This window comes from Nicotiana tabacum, chromosome 9 (assembly GCF_000715075.1).
Source record: "Nicotiana tabacum cultivar K326 chromosome 9, ASM71507v2, whole genome shotgun sequence".
NCBI lineage: Eukaryota > Viridiplantae > Streptophyta > Magnoliopsida > Solanales > Solanaceae > Nicotiana > Nicotiana tabacum.
Window position 1 is genome coordinate 4,467,473 of NC_134088.1, and position 19,597 is coordinate 4,487,069.

At 35.7% G+C, this 19,597-nt stretch overlaps 2 protein-coding genes across 7 annotated transcripts; one reads left to right on the forward strand and one right to left on the reverse strand.

Moving 5' to 3' along the window:
• Positions 1–999: 999 nt before the first annotated feature.
• Positions 1,000–13,871, forward strand: LOC107793365 (protein REDUCED CHLOROPLAST COVERAGE 2). Of its 3 annotated transcripts, none has more exons than XM_075221372.1 (23): positions 1,000–1,713; positions 2,386–2,447; positions 2,585–2,677; positions 3,282–3,354; positions 3,897–4,256; positions 4,866–4,930; positions 5,153–5,284; positions 5,566–5,607; positions 5,688–6,203; positions 6,287–6,444; positions 6,784–7,264; positions 7,358–7,420; positions 7,509–7,610; positions 8,584–8,892; positions 8,979–9,071; positions 9,163–9,264; positions 9,348–9,452; positions 9,697–9,830; positions 9,979–10,162; positions 10,477–10,608; positions 10,693–10,805; positions 10,936–11,017; positions 11,126–13,871. In XM_075221372.1, exons 1-23 carry the CDS (start codon positions 1,644–1,646, stop codon positions 13,259–13,261), a joined length of 5,607 nt encoding a protein of 1,868 aa, XP_075077473.1. In that variant the 5' UTR covers positions 1,000–1,643; the 3' UTR covers positions 13,262–13,871. The 3 variants fall into 3 exon arrangements, with proteins under 3 accessions (XP_075077473.1, XP_075077472.1, XP_075077474.1); XM_075221371.1 differs by having other exon boundaries at positions 1,170–1,713; positions 10,681–10,805; XM_075221373.1 differs by lacking the exon at positions 4,866–4,930 and having other exon boundaries at positions 1,364–1,713; positions 3,897–4,294; positions 5,108–5,284.
• Positions 13,872–14,353: 482 nt separating this feature from the next.
• LOC107793363 (heptahelical transmembrane protein 2-like) lies at positions 14,354–19,403 on the reverse strand. Of its 4 annotated transcripts, none has more exons than XM_016615697.2 (5): positions 19,033–19,403; positions 18,825–18,917; positions 18,682–18,742; positions 15,225–15,263; positions 14,742–14,872 (listed from the first exon to the last, which is right to left on the reverse strand). In XM_016615697.2, the coding sequence occupies exons 1-5, from the start codon at positions 19,281–19,283 to the stop codon at positions 14,867–14,869; spliced, it is 450 nt and encodes a 149-aa protein (XP_016471183.1). In that variant the 5' UTR covers positions 19,284–19,403; the 3' UTR covers positions 14,742–14,866. The 4 variants fall into 4 exon arrangements, with proteins under 4 accessions (XP_016471181.1, XP_016471180.1, XP_016471183.1 ...); XM_016615696.2 differs by having other exon boundaries at positions 18,658–18,742; XM_016615695.2 differs by having other exon boundaries at positions 14,354–15,263.
• Positions 19,404–19,597: the final 194 nt, after the last annotated feature.

The following is a 19,597-nucleotide window of genomic DNA, read 5'->3' on the forward strand; positions in this document are numbered from 1 at the left end:
TAATAATAGTAATAATTTTTACATCATCAAGTTAAGTTAAATTACAACAAGAGTTAATTTCTTATAACAAGTACAAGAAGATAACTTGAAAGGAGAATAATAATGTGTTATAGCTAGTCAAATTATACTAGTACGTAATAACATAAATTTTTTTATATTATCAATGTTTATAATTTATTTAATTAAAATAAATAAAGAAAAAGGGGAAGAAATGTTGGTGCTGACATGTAAATGCGTCTTGAAACCAAATTATCTTTATATGAACGTGGCATCAGATTAAACCCTTAAAATCTACTATTTCAAAATAAACCTCTTATCCTCTAAACCAAAGCCAAATTGAACTGTTTTTTTTTTTTCAACTTCTTTCCTAAGACATAATTAAGTAAATAAGAATATGTTCTATCAAATAGCTTAAATATTTAATATAATACGAGAGCTGAAGGAATCCTGAGTTCAAATCTTACAACCACTCATTATAAAAAGAAAGTTTCACGCATACTTGACTCATAAAAAAGAATCAACTCCAATCGAAGAAGTCTATTGTGAAAACATAACTAAGTAAATAAAATTTAACTCTTTCTTACGACTTAAAACTTTTAAATAAAATGATCACACACTCTTCCACACTCCTAAAACCTATGTGGAAAAAATTCACTACTAAAAAAAATAGAAATTGACGACTGATAAAATCTGTAACTAAACAGAAAAATCTTGTTAGCGACGGATTAGCGTCACATTATCTAAAAATGTTGTTAGCTACGAGCTTGTTACACAAATAACCGGTCAAATTCATTATTTACTTTTTTAGCCAGTAAACATAGATTATACACAATTACACACACACACACACACACACACACACACACACACACACACACACACATATATATATATATATATATATATATATATATATATATATATATATATATATATATATATATATATATATATATATATATATATATATATATATATATATGAGGAGTGCAGCTATTTGGGCTAATTAGATTATTGATGAATTTTCTAGCTTATTTCAAGTTTTTTAAGTGATTGGTCAAAAAGTTTGAAGATGATAACAAGATTTTTAACATTTTCTTGAGTAATATAGGTGCTTCTAGTCCACTTAATGACAAAAAATAAAACTCCCAAATGGAAAAAAGAGAAGAAGAATGGAAGAGAAATGAGAGGTCTGAAATTGCCAGCCTTACATTCTTGAGTACAAACAAGAAAATATATGCTAAAAGCTCTTAGGCTATGGGTTGGATTGTGTATTACCTTATCCTATCTCCAACAAAAATAAAATAAAACCCCTTCTTCTTATTTTTTTCCTATTTCTCTCTTTTCCTATATCCTCTTAGTTATACTCTCAAGAACAACAAAGTGAAAAGAAAAAAAAAACAATGAATTTTCATTCATAATATCCTTCTTATCTTGCTTCTTTTTAAGTTCTCTTCTACCAATAAAACCCTTCCATTTGCATTTTCTTGATATATATGAAGATGGATTTTCATTATTCTTATTCTTCCTCATGTGAATATATGGGCATTTGAAATTCTTTATTTATTGCTAGTGTTATTCATTTTATTGAAGAAGAATTCGAACACGCCGCGTTTTACTGGGAAGTTTGAGGAAGAGAAATAATGGCTCCCAAAACAGGAAAAGCTAAGCCACACAAAGCTAAGGGGGAGAAGAAGAAGAAAGAAGAGAAAGGTACCTTATCTTTTTCTTATTATCTTGAATATATTTTCATGGCTTTTTCCCTCTGTCTTTTCCAATTTTTCAAAATTTTAATAAATAACTCAAATAAATTATTGTTTAATAAGTTTCTATATTAGTCATGTTTCTAACTTTTTATGTCTTCTCTTTCTGTTTAAATGTAGTTTGCAGTAAAATTGCAACATTTTTAATATATTTGATGTAGGTGGTTCAATAACAACAATTTTCAATTCAATTACACTTGCACTCCTAATTTATGATTATAATAATTTTTAAACTTTTTCCTCGTGTCCACCACGTTAATTTAAAACATTACTCCAATTCAAGTATTCTAATCACTTCAAAAATTTACCTACCATTGTACCACATACCAACTTTTTATAAGAGTTTAGGTTATACGTACTGATTGTGTAAAAATATGTACAAAAATAAGTTTTTTATTACGAATATTTATAATAAACATTAATTAGTACTACGTAAAAATGATAACTCGATTGTTATTACTTGTTAAATTACATTAATCGTAAAACATCTTTATTTTCTGTGTATGTAATTTAATATCGAAAAGAAATCATTGTTTATGCAAAGAATATAGTAGGAATATTTTTTTATTTTTTTTTAGCATTTTATTTTATAACTTGCCTAATGTTAATTTTTGAATTACAGTTCTGCCTAACGTTATAGAGATAACGGTGGGAACACCTGAAGATTCGCAAGTGTTGCTTAAGGTAAAGTTACAGTTACAGTTACCGTTAATTTTTAACGGTAGTTCGTTGAAGAAACGAAAAGAAAATTAACGGTAGTTAGAAGAAATGATATGGTGCATGTATATGACTTTGGTAAATTTTACAATCGTTGACTTTAGGGAATATCAACGGACAAGATTTTAGATGTGAGAAAGCTCTTAGCCGTCAATGTGGAGACATGTCACGTGACCAATTACTCCATGTCACATGAGGTAACATTTATAATTTATTTCCTTTTTTGTACCCTAAAATTAGATATTTCATGTCATTTTCATCTTCCATTCAAAATGTAATTCATTTTTTGAAAAAAATATACAAAAGACAAAAAAGTTACTTTATCATGTGGGCTCTTAGCCATTTAATTGTAAAAACAAGTTTGCCAGAGTTAAATAAAAAAAATTATTTGTATAATTAGCTTCAATTTATTACAAGTTAAAATTAGAAAAAAATGATATATGTAAAAAGATTATTATGAGATAAGTGGTTAAAATGTAATTGTGCTTATTTAAATCGTAATTTTATTCAAATAAAAGGCATGGTATTTAGTTTACTGTTTTAGGTATCAGTACGACTGCAGTATGACTTTCAACAACTGCTTTAATTAGTATATTTGATCATATTTCAAATGGTTAGTATTTGATTATATTATACTACGTTGCTTATCATACTTTCTAAGTAATCAAAACTTTATTAATGTAAATAATTATATCTGTAATTAAGTTTTACTTAATATGATAAATTTTAAAAATTTAAATGGTTAAACTCTTTTTTATATAGATAAATAGAAAATAATGGTGCCATTTTGGAAAGGGACAGGTGCGAGGAACAAGGCTAAAAGATACAGTGGAGATTGTTTCGCTCAAACCGTGCCACCTCAGCCTGGTCGAAGGTACTATTCTCTATGCTTTCGGTCCCACCTGATATGCAGTACTATATATATATATATATATATATATATATATATATATATGATTTTGACCAGGAAGTCACGGGTTCAAGTCTTAGATAACAACATTTTGCATAAATATAGTATAAAACTACATACAATAAACCTTATGATCTCGTTCTTCCTCACGTATAGCGAGAGCTTAATGCACCGATTTGCCCTTCTTTTTTGTTTGATTTATATACACAATATAATTTGTCGACAAGAGTAGTCGCTTCACCTTAGGAATGTTGCAGCCCCTAATAATCTTTTATGAAAAATAAATGTGAATACTCATATTAGTATATCTAATATAATTAGCTGTCTGACTAGCAAATATATAAGTTGCCCAAAAAATATGCGAGCACTTTTTAACATAATGTAACTTTCTCATTTTATATGACATTTCTTTTTATAAATAGTATGACATTATTCACATTTTATATAATTTCATAAATTTCAAAATATTAAAATCTAATTAAATTTTATTTTAATTTATTGTGCAGAGGACTATACAGAAGAACAATCAGTGGCTCATATTAGAAGACTTCTGGACATAGTGGCCTGCACCACTTCTTTCGGCGGTTCATCTTCCTCACCCAAACCAACCGGTCGAACCGGTTCAACTGAACCCGGTCCAGAAAATGTCGAATCAAAATCAAGCAAGCCCAAAAGCCAGGAACCGAAAAAGGCGGCCGGTTCACCTAAGGCCAAGCCGTCGAAGCCAGATGCCACCGCCGTATGCGGCGGCGTAGACGCCGGCGACTCGGCGGAGAAAGGCGATCCAGCAATGATGTGCCCCCCACCCCGGTTGGGACAGTTTTATGACTTTTTCTCTTTTGCTCATCTCACTCCTCCAATCCAATGTGAGTTGTTTTAATATTTATTTATTTATTATTTTTTTGTAACTAAGTTTACTACTTTTCATTATTGGTTTTATGTTATTTATTTCGTTCCTTTTAGTTTATGTGAGATTTTGACTCTTCACATTGTATAAGATTTTTTTTTTTTTTTTTGAAACTTATAGTCTAAAATATGTGATTTTCTCGGATAAAATAAACAGTTCAAAGTTAAATTATTTTTAAATATAGATATATGTTATTCTTTCTATTTGATTAACAAAATAGTCTTCAACTATTCATTACTGTTCAGAATTTTACTTTTTTATTTTATGAAATTGGTGACAATGTAGACTTAAAGGTTACATCTTCAAGTTATTAAAAAGTTTAGAAGAATACCCTTTCAATTGTTTTTGAAATGGTGTGCAAAGAAATAAATAATTCAGTTTATTGGAGCTGGAAATGCACGGGAAAGAATTTTCAGTGGCATTTCATAGCTGCAATTATCTTTTTTTTTTTTCTTTTAAATGATGGCGGTGTCCGAGCCAACTTGCAAGCTGCAAACATCTTGTTTAGTGCTAAAAATTTGTCATAAAGATTTTTTCCTTAACTGGTAATTGTTGTTTGATTTTGCAGATATTAGGAGATCAAGTCGGCCATTCCTCGAGGATAAAACAGAAGATGATTTTTTCCAAATAGATGTGAGCTTTCTTTCTTTTAAATATAATGTGGCGACATCCTCTCTGCCCTCCCAGGGTAGGGGTAAAGTCTGCATACACATTACCCTCCCCAGACCCCACTTGTGGGAACTCGCTGGGTTTTTTGTTGTTGTTGTTGTGGCGAAGTTTGCAAATATTGAGGGGTTCTCGAAATTTTAGAACTCTATCAATGTTTTGAATAATGGTTCTTGAAATACATTACAGGTCCGGATTTGTAGTGGCAAGCCAACAACCATTGTTGCTTCTCGGACAGGTTTCTATCCTGCTGGAAAACGCGCTCTTTTGAGTCACTCTTTGGTTGGATTATTGCAACAATTAAGTCGAGTTTTTGATGCTGTGAGTAAGAATTATTTTGTTAAAACTTTTATTGTCTATCGAACCATAAAGATTCGGTATGTAGTGGCCAGTGACGGAGACAGAATTTTTACCAAGGGGGTCAAAATATAAAGAAGTAAACCCACGCAGAAGCCAAAGGGAGTCAATACATAGTATATATATATATAAAAAGGAATTTTTTACCTAGCTACATAGTGTAACCTTAAATACATGTGGCTCCGCTGCTGATAGTGGCATTGACTATATATGCCAATTCGTCGTTAACTATTTGCTTGTTCCAGGCATACAAGGCTCTCATGAAAGCTTTCACCGAGCACAATAAGGTTAGTGACATTTGAGATTATCTTGGTTTCAAGAATGTTAAAAACAATGATTGCTCAGGAATGGCTACCTTTACTTACAGTTTGGGAACCTTCCTTATGGTTTTCGAGCAAACACATGGGTTGTCCCTCCTTTTGTTGCCGACAATCCGGCTACTTTTCCTCCACTTCCAATGGAAGATGAGAATTGGGGAGGAAATGGAGGTGGACAAGGAAGAGATGGTAAGCATGATCATAGGCCATGGGCGAAGGAATTTGCTATTCTTGCAGCAATGCCTTGTAAAACGGCAGAAGAAAGGCAAATACGAGATAGGAAAGCGTTTCTACTTCACAGTCTATTCGTCGATGTGTCAGTTCTCAAAGCTGTTGCTGCCATAAAGCATCTAGCGGACAACAGCCAAAATGGAACAAATCATTCTAGTTCATACGAGGAAAGAATTGGAGATCTTCTAATCAGTGTGACAAAAGACATTTCAGATGCAAGCAAGAAATTGGACAACAAAAATGACGGGAATCAGGTGCTGAGCATGTCCGCGGAGGAGCTTGCGAAGAGAAATTTGTTAAAAGGCATAACTGCAGATGAGAGTGCTACAGTTCATGTCAGTTTGAATATAAATATGATAATTTGTCATTTATCTGCAAGTAGATTTTGTTTATCTTATGATGTTGTTTTTGTTTGTAGGATACTTCTACCTTGGGTGTAGTGGTGGTTAGACACTGCGGCTACACAGCTATCATAAAAGTTGCAGCTGAGGTGAACTGGGGTCCTAATCCCATTCCTCAGGACATTGAAATAGATGACCAGGCGGAGGGAGGTGCCAATGCATTAAACGTTAACAGGTCAGTAGAGTTAACCAGAATCAGATACCAATAAGATTAGATTGATTAGATTAGATCGATTGATTAGATGATTGGATTGAGGGAAAACTACATAGTATAGCCACTTCCAAACATAATAGCCGGCAAAATGTGGATTTTTTGTATATTAATGTATAATATGCGTACAGTTTACATATTTTAGACATGTTTATACATATTGTATATTTGGCTAGCGGATGTAATTATTTTTGGCTGATTGGCCAAATGTGTAACTTGCCCGAAGATTAAGTATGTACCTTAGTCAATTGTTTTTGATTTTCATGAAATATTCTACTAACTGTATTCTTCATCTTGGGGCAGCTTGAGAATGCTATTGCACAAGTCATCAACACCTCAGTCATCTAGCCAAGTACATAAATTACATGGTGCAGATGTCGAAGACGTTGTGGCTGCTAAGCCTTTAGTAAGACAGGTGCTCAGTGAAAGCTTGCACAAGTTACAGGAAGAAGAAAGCAAACAAGTGAAATCTATTAGATGGGAGTTGGGTGCATGTTGGGTGCAACATTTGCAAAATCAGGCCTCCACGAAAGCTGAAGCAAAAAAAACCAATGAAGCTAAAGTAGAGCCGGCGGTAAAGGGTCTCGGGAAACATGGTGGCCTACTGAAGGATATTAAGAAGAAATCAGATGACAAGAGTTCAGGAAAGGAAGTTTCTTCAAGTGAAACTAACAAGAAGGAAATAGAGAAACAAGACGTGGAAACACAGATTCTTTGGAAAAAGGTGCTACCTGAAGCAGCATATTTGCGCCTAAAAGAATCAGAAGCTGGTCTTCACCTTAAGGTGTGTTGCAATTTTTGTTGTTACAAGTAACTTTTGCAAGAGGTGATCGTATCCAGTTCTTAAACCAAGTTCTGGTTCTGTTTATTTTGTCAGTCACCTGATGAGTTGATTGATATGGCACATAAATACTATGCTGATACTGCCCTTCCAAAACTGGTTAGTGTGCCTCTATATACTTTGCATGTCTATCCTGCTTCGAAATTGAACTAACGCTTGCTGGTTGCAATATTTGAACTTCTGAAAGGTTGCTGATTTCGGGTCGCTGGAGCTTTCACCTGTCGATGGAAGGACACTGACAGATTTCATGCACACCAGGGGTTTGCAAATGTGCTCCTTGGGGCGCGTGGTAATTGCTTCAGGCCCCTACATTTAGCGCAATAAATCTATGAATGAATGTCATTTCCAACTTTATTAGTGCAGTCCCCAGCCCCTAATTTTTCCTATATTCTATAGTAAGGCTAGTACAACAAACAACAACAAACATACCCAGTATTATCTCACACCGTGGGGTCTGGGGAGGATATAGATTTCTATTAACTACAACTTAGGAGTTCTCTAAATCTATGTTGCTCGGACTCTCCGAAAATGTCGCCGGGTGCGCGTAGGATCCTCCAAAAGTAGTGTATTTTTGGAAGATCCGACACGGGGGTGGCAGCATTTGAAGAGTTCGCCCAACATAGCTGTAAATCGGACACTTATTCTTGCATTGACAAATAAGTATTGAATTAGACTAGAAAGGACCCTAGATAAATATTAGGATCTAATATTAGTGGAGCAACAGTACTACGCATTATTCCCAGCTAGTTGATATCACCTATATGGATCATTATATTTTGTCTTTCTCTAAGTTCGCGGATTTGATTGGTCTTTTGAGACAACTTCCCTCCATATGATTAACCTTCCTCATAACAGCAATAGCAATACTTTAAAACTCTCTCGTTAGCAGAGTCAGAAACTCTGACCTGTCTAGCTTTTATCCTTTTGGAGAGTCTTCTGTGAATAAGAGTTGGCTTCAAGAGAGATTTAATCAAGTTTTCCTCGAAAAAGAGATACTATTACCAAGTTTCTTTACTCCATGTTTCAGCTTAAATTCTTTTCTATTGGCTTTTTTAAATCCGTAGATAGGCTCTTTGAGATTCCTGTTCTATAGAATATTGAACAGTGACAGAGGAGTTGAGGGAAGGGAAAGTGGGGACTGTTATGCTCTTTGATGTCTTCTTGGTAGAAATATTCCTTCCAACCTCTAAGTTTTATTTTAATTTCTAGGGTTGATATTTAGCATTACTTTCTTTTACTAACTTTTTTGCTTCTGATGTTAGGTGGAACTTGCAGACAAGCTTCCTCATGTGCAATCTCTTTGTATTCACGAGATGGTCGTTAGAGCTTACAAACACATACTGCAGGCTGTTGTGGCAGCAGTTGATAATATTGCTAATGTGGCTGCATCAATAGCTTCTTGTTTAAATGTATTGCTCGGGACGCCATCTGCAGAAAATGGTGATTCAGATGATGACTTGAAATGGAAATGGATTGAAACTTTTCTTTCGAAGAGGTTTGGGTGGCAGTGGAAGGATGAAAGTCGGCAGGACCTTAGAAAATTTGCCATTCTTCGAGGTCTTTGCCATAAGGTATACAAATTCGAATGCTAAGAAATCGGTGTCCTGTCTTTAGTAAGTCTTACTCTCCTCATCCGTACTAACAAATGCTATTACAGGTAGGACTTGAGCTTGTTCCCAAAGATTATGATGTGGACTCTCCATTTCCTTTCAAGAAGTCGGATATCATAAGCATGGTCCCCGTGTACAAGGTATGCACTAGTTTCCAATTTTTAGATGTAGAATATGAATTATTAGGAGGACTTCAAGAAGTTTTAACAATGGTATATGTTTCCTTAACAGCATGTTGCGTGCTCGTCAGCGGATGGGCGTACGCTGCTGGAATCATCAAAAACTTCCCTCGACAAAGGCAAGCTGGAGGATGCTGTAAACTATGGAACTAAGGTAACACTCGTTGTGGTTGAGTGGCACGTCTTGATATCATTCAACCTCAAGGTCTTGAACTGAGATTGTTTTTAATTGTGAAGGCACTCTCAAAACTCGTGTCTGTCTGTGGTCCTTACCATCGAATGACAGCTGGTGCATACAGTCTCTTAGCGGTGGTACTCTACCACACCGGAGATTTTAATCAGGTATTAGTTCATAATTAGATTCTCAAATGGCTTCAGAAGCAAAGTGTTCTATAATTAGTCGGTAGAATTCTTTAGAAGCAGAGTGTTCCATTTCAGGAAAAAACTGTAATAGAAATTCAGCGTGCCGCATTATCTGACCATATTTATTTTGCTGGATAGAACAGCAATTTTCTTATACTAGTTTCCTTTAACATGTAGGAATCATGATTTTCTCTCTTATATCTGTAATGTTTCCTCATATCAGGCTACCATTTATCAACAAAAAGCATTGGATATTAATGAAAGAGAACTTGGACTTGACCACCCAGATACAATGAAGAGTTATGGAGATTTGGCAGTTTTCTACTACCGACTTCAACACACAGAGTTGGCATTAAAGTATGTGGACTCTATCTCCCACCACGGAAAACTCTGGTGTTCAAAGTCGTGAATTTTTTTTTTTACAACTAGGACATTGCATCATCTTGTATGAGAACACATCGTTATGTTTAATGACAAAAACTGATACCTGTTTTTCTCTATTCAGGTATGTCAATCGTGCCCTCTATCTTTTGCATCTTACTTGTGGACCTTCACATCCAAATACCGCTGCGACATATATAAACGTAGCAATGATGGAAGAAGGTCTCGGAAATGTCCATGTTGCACTTAGGTATCTTCACGAGGCTCTTAAGTGTAACCAGAGACTTCTTGGAGCGGACCACATTCAAGTAATTTCTCTCTCTTTTCTATCTATCTCCCTCTGTCCCAATTTATGACATTCTTTCCTTTTCATTCAGTCACACAAAAAAAAAGAATAACACATTTCTCTATATTTAGTAACAATGGTGACTAGTAATAATATCTAGTCACACAAATTTCTATGGTTTGTTTTGGACCACAAGCTTCAAAGTCATTCTTTTATTTCTTAAACTCAGTGCCCAGTCAAACACATGAATTGGGAGGGAGGGAATATGTTTGAGTGTCTAGAAAATCAGCCTGTTGGCGTCTTAAATTATTTAACCGAAATGTTTGTTTCCTCCAGACTGCTGCCAGCTATCATGCAATTGCAATTGCTCTTTCTTTAATGGAAGCATATTCCTTGAGCGTTCAGCATGAACAAACTACGCTTCAGATACTACAATCTAAACTTGGACCTGATGATTTACGTACTCAGGTAAAAAGTTAGTTTGTAAGTCTGGTCATTCAGTTTGTTCCCGATGATGATCCTCGTGTCAATCTTATTCAGAATTTTCTGCAGGATGCTGCTGCATGGCTTGAGTATTTCGAGTCCAAAGCTCTCGAGCAGCAAGAAGCTGCACGAAATGGTACCCCAAAGCCCGATGCCTCTATCTCTAGCAAAGGCCATCTAAGGTAATATTCTTTTTTCCTATTCCATACTTCCATTATTTTTCTAGTTACTCTTGGGAAGAACCAGAATAAAGAAATGTGTGACATCTTATATATGCTAATCAAAAATTGTTTTCCTCATTGATATACGTAGTGTCTCGGACTTGTTGGATTACATAGCTCCAGATGCAGAGATGAAGGCTAGAGAAGCCCAAAAGAAGCAAGCTCGCGCAAAGGTTTGAGTTTTGACTTCTGTCGTTTGCATTTCCTAATATACACAACCATTTTCTTTGTAGTTTACATAACTGAAGTATCCTGTCCACATTTCCTCATTTATTGTACAGGTTAAAGGCAAAGCAGGGCAAAATGGGGGAATAGCTACGGATGAATTTGAGAAGGATGAACTTCTTTCTCCAAATAGTCCTGTTGTGGAGAACTCCAGTGATAAAGAGAACAAGTCTGAAATAGACAACAAACAGGAACTACAGATTGTAGACTCCACACCTAAGCAATCTGATCACATTTTGGTAGAACAGACACTAGTGGAGAAAAATGATGACGTGATACAAGAGGATACGTCTGAGGAAGGATGGCAAGAGGCTTTACCCAAAGGCCGTTCAATGATGGGGCGTAAGCTTTCTAGTTCTAGGAGACCTAACCTTGCAAAACTTAACACCAACTTTGCGAATGCTTCCCATTTACCAAGAGCTCGAGGTAAAGCCACTAATTTTACATCTCCAAGATCGAGTCCAAATGAATCTGCAACATCGTCTACGCCATCTCCTGCTTCAAAGAAGTTTGTTAAAAGTGCTGGTTTCAGCCCTAAGGTAAACAGTGCTTCTTCACCAGCTGCTTCTAATCCCAAATCGGCACCCATCAGCCCTGCTCCAACAGAACAAATTGTCAAAACCAATTCGATTGTCAGCTCAATCAGCGTTCAGGCAGCTGGAAAATTATTCTCTTACAAAGAAGTTGCTTTAGCTCCACCCGGTACAATTGTAAAAGCAGTGGCAGAGCAATTGCCAAAGGACAATAGTTCAGAACAAAACAAGGAGACTGTGGCAACAGATTCAACGCTGCCGACAACAGCGAGAAACAGTGATGGAGAGCAGGCTCAGAAAGTCAGTGAAGAGAAGCAACATAATGATTCTGGTGGACAAACCAATCAAGAAGTCAATGACCCTCAACAAAGTAAAGAAGGACTTATATCAGCCAAATCTTCGGAGGGTACAAAAACTGACACTTCTGGAGAGAAGGAAGGAGATGTCGTCACAGCTTCAGAAGTAAAGACTGCTGCTAAAAACAAAGGAGTAGACTCAGCAAATAGCTCTGTCACGGGGATCCAAAATGATGATTCTTCCACTGATGCAAATGTAACTCCCAAAGTCGATATGCCAGAAAGCAAAGCTGATAAAATCCCCGACACCTCTTCTGATTTTGAACCTGCTGCTGATTCGGCAACAGAGAAGGATGCTAGTCTTACAAATGCAGAAGCTGCAGTGGAAGAGAGAAATGATGATGAACCTACCGAAAATGCTAGTACTGTGCCTACTGAATCAGATAAGCAAGGTGATTCTGAGACTGCAAAAGAAACAGCCAAGAAACTTTCGGCCGCTGCACCTCCATTTAATCCATCGACTGTTCCAGTTTTTGGCACTATCCCAGCAGCAGGTTTCAAGGAGCATGGAGGAATATTACCCCCTCCTGTGAATATCCCTCCTCTGCTTACTGTGAATCCTGTTCGTAGATCACCACATCAGTCAGCAACAGCAAGAGTTCCGTATGGCCCACGCTTGTCAGGTGGCTATGGTAGGTCTGGAAATCGAGTTCCACGAAACAAGCCTGTTTTTCTCAATGGTGAACATAATGGAGATGCGAGTCATTTCACTACTCTTCGAATCATGAACCCACATGCAGCCGAGTTTGTCCCTGGTCAACCATGGGTTCCAAATGGCTTTCCGGTCGCTCCAAATGGTTACATGGCTTCCTCAAATGGTATGCCTGTTTCACCAAATGGATATGCCATATCACCAAATAGCATACCAGTGTCGCCAGATGGTTCTCCAGCATCTTTGAACGACATGCCAACAACTCAAAATGACCTTCCAGTTTCTCCGGTTGAGGCAGGAGAATCCCCTTCAGCTGTAATTGTGGAAGGTGCTGCTGAAAACCACGAGATGGCAGAGGCTGATGGGACCGACGTGGAACCCTCCAGTAGTTTGGTAACAGCCGACACAGGAAGTCAGCAGATCACACAGGATCAGGAAGAAGATGGGGCAAAACTGCAATCTGACATGCCTAAAGATGTTGACAAATCACAATGTGAAAATGGAGAAAAGTCTGGAGATACAGCTGCACCATCTGATGAGATTACTGCTTCAAAAGAAACATGCAACACTGTTTCCCCTGAGGAGAAAGCAACCAAGCGTTGGGGAGATTATAGTGATGGTGAAAATGAGGTTGTTGAGGTAGCAAGTTGAAGAGTTACTACATTTGTGTTAAGAGCAGTGACCTGATCTTGGTCTATTAGTTTTGTCTCTTTACTTTACAGCAGACTGGGGAACCCCCTTAAGGACAGGAATTGAATTGAGAGTTACTTCCTGCTTAGGACACACGGTGAAGTTCAAAGTCCGGTAATGCGTCGACTTCCTGGTACAGTTTGAGTTGGTTGAAGCAAGCTTGGTGGAATTTTTTATTAGCTCAACCATAGGTTGCTGCACGGAGATTTATATCGAATCCTAAAGGAACTGAGTCTTTCCATGTATGTGTTAAGTTCCATTTTTCTCTTCAATTTTGTGGGCTCGAACAGAAGAAGCAAAAGATTTGCAACTGTTTCGAGTTTGTCAGGTGATACACTTGAGATAAACAATGGTGCGTTAGAAGCAAATCCTCTTCTAAAATTGAGTTCAAGGTTGTTTGTTTTCTCCTCACATACTTTTGCAATAACCAGGTTTGAATGCTGATTACCATCCTCTAATAAGTGATGCTTTATAGTTTAGTCTATAACTTTTTGTATAGTAAAGACAGCTTCATGGATTTTGTAATTTATCTTACCATCCTCCTTGAGTGCAACTCTTTGGCTTCTCGAAATCTACTCTTGACTTGCTTTTCTGAGCTTTGCATATGCCTTTTAGTTATTACTTTCACAAATATTTTACCTGATCTAATTTATACTATTTATTAAATCCATAATATATAAAAATAAGGCCATTGTTGCATAATAGAGCCATTCTGGAGGTAATATCTAATTGTTGCTAGGAATTATTTGACAATCACTTGTTTAGATAATCAAGTATGAATTTCATAATCCAATACAGTCCTTGAGTTAGTAACTTTTTTCCCCTCCATGGTGTTTGAGAAGATAAAACAGGGGAGCCCGGTGCACTAAGCTCCTGCTATGCACGGGGTCTGTGGAAGGACCGGACCACAAGGGTCTATTGTACGCAGCCTTTTCCTGCATTTCTGCAAGAGGTTGTTTCCACAACTCGAACTCGTGACCTCATGGTCACATGGCAGCAACTTTACCTATTACGCCAAGGCTCCCCTTCAAAGAGAGGAGTTTGAGAAGATAATAGGCAATAAATATGTAAACTTGAATATCATCTCATGAATGTCAGCATTTCAAGAGAGTCATTGGCATACTGGATAATTGAAGGTTCCAACAACATTACAAGGTACAAAAATTAAATTATATACAAATGCTGGAGTATGTGCATTAAAACCAACAAGAATGGTATTCTTCCTAAAATCCTAGTCATGTTAGAACATTGTTGAAGCTCAAATGCCCTTTTGTAGCCATGTCTATTACTGCATACCTGCATTGTAGGGTGGCCATCCTCGACGCCAATCCATAATAAGAAGGGAAGCGACACAATGTGCTAAGGCTGCTGCAACGACGAATACATGGAAGATTTGATGGCTGTGTCCCACTAGGTCAAATGCACCAGGTTTGCATCTTTCCGGAAACCTTGTCATGTAAAATACTGCTCCAGTAGCATATAAAAGTCCCATGACTATCTCATATCCTAGAGCTACAAGTACTTGTGGATGATTAAAATGGAGGAAAAGGGCATGTGTAGCTGGAATCAGACCTGAGAAACCCATAGCAAGAAAGAGAGTAGCCCTAAATGATCTGAAACGACCGGAGAAAAGAGCGGGGGAAAGAAGGGTGATAATGACAAGTATGCCAAATATAGTAATGGTGGATAGGTAAAAGAGACACCAATATGGTTGAGAGCAGAAGATATAGTAAATGGGGCAAAAGAAAGAGCAGACTATCATAATAGAAATACCAGCATAATCTAGACGCCAAAAGAAGAGGCTAAATCTAAGTGAGTGACAAGCAAATAAGTGGGAGACAGTGCTGCAGATTAAGCAACTCATTGCTCCTCCTAAGAAAACAAACCAAGGCCATATGGCAACTTCATAGCCATCTCCACTTACATCTAAAATTGATTTTGAGATATGCTTGGCATAAGAATCCTGCAGTCAAATATCAAACTAGTTGATGTCTTGTTCTTGTATTGCAATCTTCACATAAGCAAAACAAACTTAGTGGTCAAATACTAACACATCAATTAGCACCCTCCCCTTCCACTAAACTATGAAAGATAAAAATCTTAGGCTTCACTCAATCAAAAGACTTTTTTAGTCCCGAGACAGATTTAGGGCGAGTTCCTGGAGTTAAACTAAACTCATTGCTTTCTGCTCGAACTATGTATGCATATACAAACTAAATTTATAATATGTAATCACACTTATTATGAACCTAGTGAATCTAGATCATGGCTTCGCCTCTACTTAAGAAGCCAAGCTATTACGTTGCTAAAGTCATCAAAGCACAATTCTCACAATATCACTAGCTTAAATGACATTATTAGTTCGTTTAGCAACAAAAAAAATGTTAATTAGGGATGTCAAATTTGGCTCTAGCCCAAATTTTAGCCCATCTTGACCCAACTCATCTTAGCCGAAGTAACTTTTGGGCGGGTCAAATTGACTCAACCCACTTTGACCCGCTCAAAATCGGGCCCAACCCCGCACATTTGACACCCCTAATGTTAATACTTCCATTGGATTACGTTACTTTTTCATCTTTATGTATAGGGGTGTCAAAATGGTTAAAAGAAAACAGGTAACCACCCATATTATCCACTAAAATATGGGTTGGATAATGAACTATTTAAAAACGGATCAAATATGGATAAGAACCATATTATCCATTTAGAAAATAGATAACCAATGGATAACTAATGGGTCTAACTTTTATATTTGTAAAGTCTCAAATTGGGAGTTCCTCAAGTTAGAAAAACTAAGAGCCCGTTTGGATGGGCTTGTTTTAAGTGACTTTTAAGCCAAAATAGCTTTTAAGCCATAAGTTAGGAATTCTAACTTTTGGCTTTTGACTTGTTTTTGTCATTTTAGCTTAAAAACAAGTGCTTAAAAGCACTTTTTTACTTTATCCAAACACTACAAAATGGCTTAAAAGCTATTTTGAATTAAAAGCACTTAAAACAAGCCAATCCAAACTGACTCTAAGAATTCTCCCAAAAAGTGATCATATGCAAGAATTCATGGATTTTACCAATATTATCCGCCGGTTAACCCGTTTTTTATCTATATTAAATAGGGGTCGGGTCGGATAATTTATCTGTTTTTTTTCATTACTTGTTTTCGACCCAACCATATCCGATCCAACCCGCCCGTTTGTCATTGCTATACATGTACAATGGGGTTGTCCCCTGCTGCCCGACATTGGTTACTAGGGGCTGTAATTGACATAAATAGTTTCTTTAGGAAATTTATACAATTAAGGAGTTGATTGAAGGACTTATCTCTTCTTCTATTGCTACTTCCGGCCATGTCTTGTAGTCGACCGAATAGCTACCTTAAATTTAGCAAAATCACTAATAAACTCCATCTATATTTTTAAGCTAATTACTCCACAGTCCAACATAGCATGTATTCAATGTAGTCCATTTTATTTGTCGAGGTTACTTCAAATAACTAGTCTAAAATATTTGTCATTTTAGAAAATCAAGATGTAATCAATTATTATCTCTCACTTTGTCCTTAGTATTAATTGTTCTTAAAAGTAAAAAACATTGATTACATAGCATAAAAATCTAAACTTGAAAAGTAAATAAGGGCATAGTAGTAAAAAAGTCTTCTCATTACTTCCTCTCGTCCACAATAAGTAACAATTTTACCTTTGGCATACTCATTAAGGAAATTCGAACTCCTAGAGAGAAAAAATATTCACTAAATTAATTGTTATCTTGACACATTAGAATATATAAATAAGGGTAAATTTTGAAAAAATAAAATTAATTCCTTCTTGATTATGTAAATGAATACTTATTTTGGATCAAAATAAAAAAATAAAATGATCATTTATTGTAGACCGGAGGAAGTAATAATTTTTTAAGGGAGGGATAAAAGAGAAACATAATAACTAAAATGGACTGAAAGCTTCATCTTGCAACACGTGGATATAAATAATTTTTCAATTTTTCCGCCACTATTCGGGGAAGACCCTTATAGAAAACCAGAAAAGAACAATAAAGCACCAAAAGGAAAAATATAGGGCCATTAGCAAACCATGCATGTGAGATACAGCTAGAAGAAGTCCTAAAAATCTCTAGCTGTAAACACTTCAGAATTGCAAATTTGTCAAATAAAATACTCCTACTAAAGGAAATTAATATATAAAATTAAGGACAAAAGGAAATTAGTAATAAAAAATTAATTTAGATACCTATATTTAATATTTCTACTGAAAATCCTATAATAAAACGTTGGACCTACAACACTCCTAACTTTTCGCTGACCGCTGTACCTCTCACGTCTGACACTGTCTCTAATCTCTGGAAAACAAAATACCCTACTAACACCCTGTTTGGCTAAGCTTTTTTTTTTTATCAAAAGTACTTCTTCTTTTTTTGTCAAAATTACTTTTGGCCAAAAATTGAGGTGTTTGGTCAAGCTTTTAGAAGGAAAAAAAGTGCTTTTGAGGAGAAGCAGAAACAGTTTTGGTAAAGCAAGTAGCTTCTCTCCAAAAGCACTTTTTTAAGAAGCACTTTTGAGAAAAATACACTTAGAAGCAGTTTTTTAAAGTTTGGCCAAACACTAATTGCTGCTCAGAAGTGTTTTTCAAACTAATTAGCCAAACACAAACTGCTTCTCACCAAAAGTACTTTTGAGAAAAACAATTTTTTAAAAAAAAAAAACACTTCTCAAAATAAGCTGATTTTTGCAGCTTGGCCAAACAAGCTATAAGATGAAATAGTGTGGTCGTAGTGTGTATACGTAGACCTTTTACCCCTGCCTCGATGGAGTAAAGAGGGTGTTTTCTAAAGACACTTTGCTCAAGAAGAAGAAAAAAGACAATATTAGTATCACCAACAGAAATTATAAGAAAAATAACATCACGAAAACCAGAAAATAGATGCAAAGCAAAAGTGATGGCCATTACATAGACCCGGCACTATAAAAAACTACGTAAACAGGTTTTCTTTGACCATGTTTCCCACTAAGATGAAACATTTACACAAATAAATTATTCACTTATTAATTAGGTCATTACAGGTAAATCTTTTAGTAAATATCACCTATTATCATTAGTTAAGGATTTTACTGATAGTTTAAGAAATTTTTTACTATGTAACTTTAATCAATATTCCCCGGACCCTCCCTTAGGTATATTGTTGCTCTTATAATTTTAATCAAAATATATAATATACATAATGACTTTTAAGTTTTTAATTTTATACTTAATGACAAGTTTTTATAATTACAGAAATATCATAGAGATCACAAAGTATTAAAAAATTCATTCCTTTCTCAAATTTAGTAATATAATCAAACAATGACACACCTTAAAGATGATCGGCAAACTCACCGGAAAAGAATCAGCGGATCCATTTTTCTTCATTGTCATCCACTGTCCGTCACCCGTCGGTCTGTTTATCATTATTTAACCATTTTAAACAGCTGAAATTACAAATCTAGCACAAAACAGTCTGCAAATTACTTCAATCGAACCTGAAAATGCCGGAAAATATATTTTCCACCGTCGTCTTCTCCGTCAAGCTCATCGCCGTTAACGTTACAAATATCACAAAACCTCCCAAATGCCTAACAAAAATTTAAATAAAAAAAAAAGGAAAAGAAGAATACTCAACGAAATTCAAATTAAATGCAAATGCAACAAATTCAAATTCAAATTTTTGAATTTATTTTTAAATCTTACGTCCAAATATTGAGAGTTTCATTGTGCCATGAAAATACGCTGAGAGCAATGTCCTTAAGAGGCCATTCACAACGATAATAATCTCTGATAAATTCATTATCTTGAAGATATTCAGGTAATGCCTCGTATTTCACCAATTTTCTTCGATCTAATTTTTGACCATTTTTTGTTACGTTATTGATTCGATCTCCTGAGTCAACTCGTTCGCCATTGCTGAGTTTAGAGATCTTCTTTCCTCCTCTTCGTTTCATGTTAGCTCAATTTCTCCGACGTCGTCGATCTCAGTTTCCGGCGAATTTTCGCCGGAAAACGTTGAATGAATGCGTTTGAGAAAATGCTAATATATCTAACTGTTACCAATGATGTGGAGCTAGTTGAAAGTTGACAGATGCACATAAATATTTATAGTAGTAAACGACGTGCGGCCTTTAATTATTATTTTAATTATAGTTTTTTTTTATAAATCTTTTAATTAATTTTTGGATTAGTTGAATTGTTCTTTTGATTTTCCAGGGTGTTTTTGACTAATAGAAGAGAGACACATGTAAATGAGATTGATTTTGTT

What these genes read in the sequence shown, in the direction of transcription:
- LOC107793365 (XM_075221371.1), top strand. Translation starts at nt 1,644, where the DNA reads ATGGCTCCCAAAACAGGAAAAGCTAAGCCACACAAAGCTAAGGGGGAG. An exon ending in GAAGAAGAAAGAAGAGAAAG is followed by an intron (nt 1,714 to 2,385) that starts GTACCTTATCTT and finishes TTTGAATTACAG; the next exon opens with TTCTGCCTAACGTTATAGAG. An exon ending in ATACTGCCCTTCCAAAACTG is followed by an intron (nt 7,421 to 7,508) that starts GTTAGTGTGCCT and finishes AACTTCTGAAAG; the next exon opens with GTTGCTGATTTCGGGTCGCT.
- LOC107793363 (XM_016615694.2), bottom strand. Translation starts at nt 19,283, where the DNA reads ATGAAACGAAGAGGAGGAAAGAAGATCTCTAAACTCAGCAATGGCGAA. An exon ending in ATATTTTCCGGCATTTTCAG is followed by an intron (nt 18,743 to 18,824) that starts GTTCGATTGAAG and finishes AATGATAAACAG; the next exon opens with ACCGACGGGTGACGGACAGT. An exon ending in GTTTGCCGATCATCTTTAAG is followed by an intron (nt 15,264 to 18,657) that starts GTGTGTCATTGT and finishes ATTTGACTGCAG; the next exon opens with GATTCTTATGCCAAGCATAT.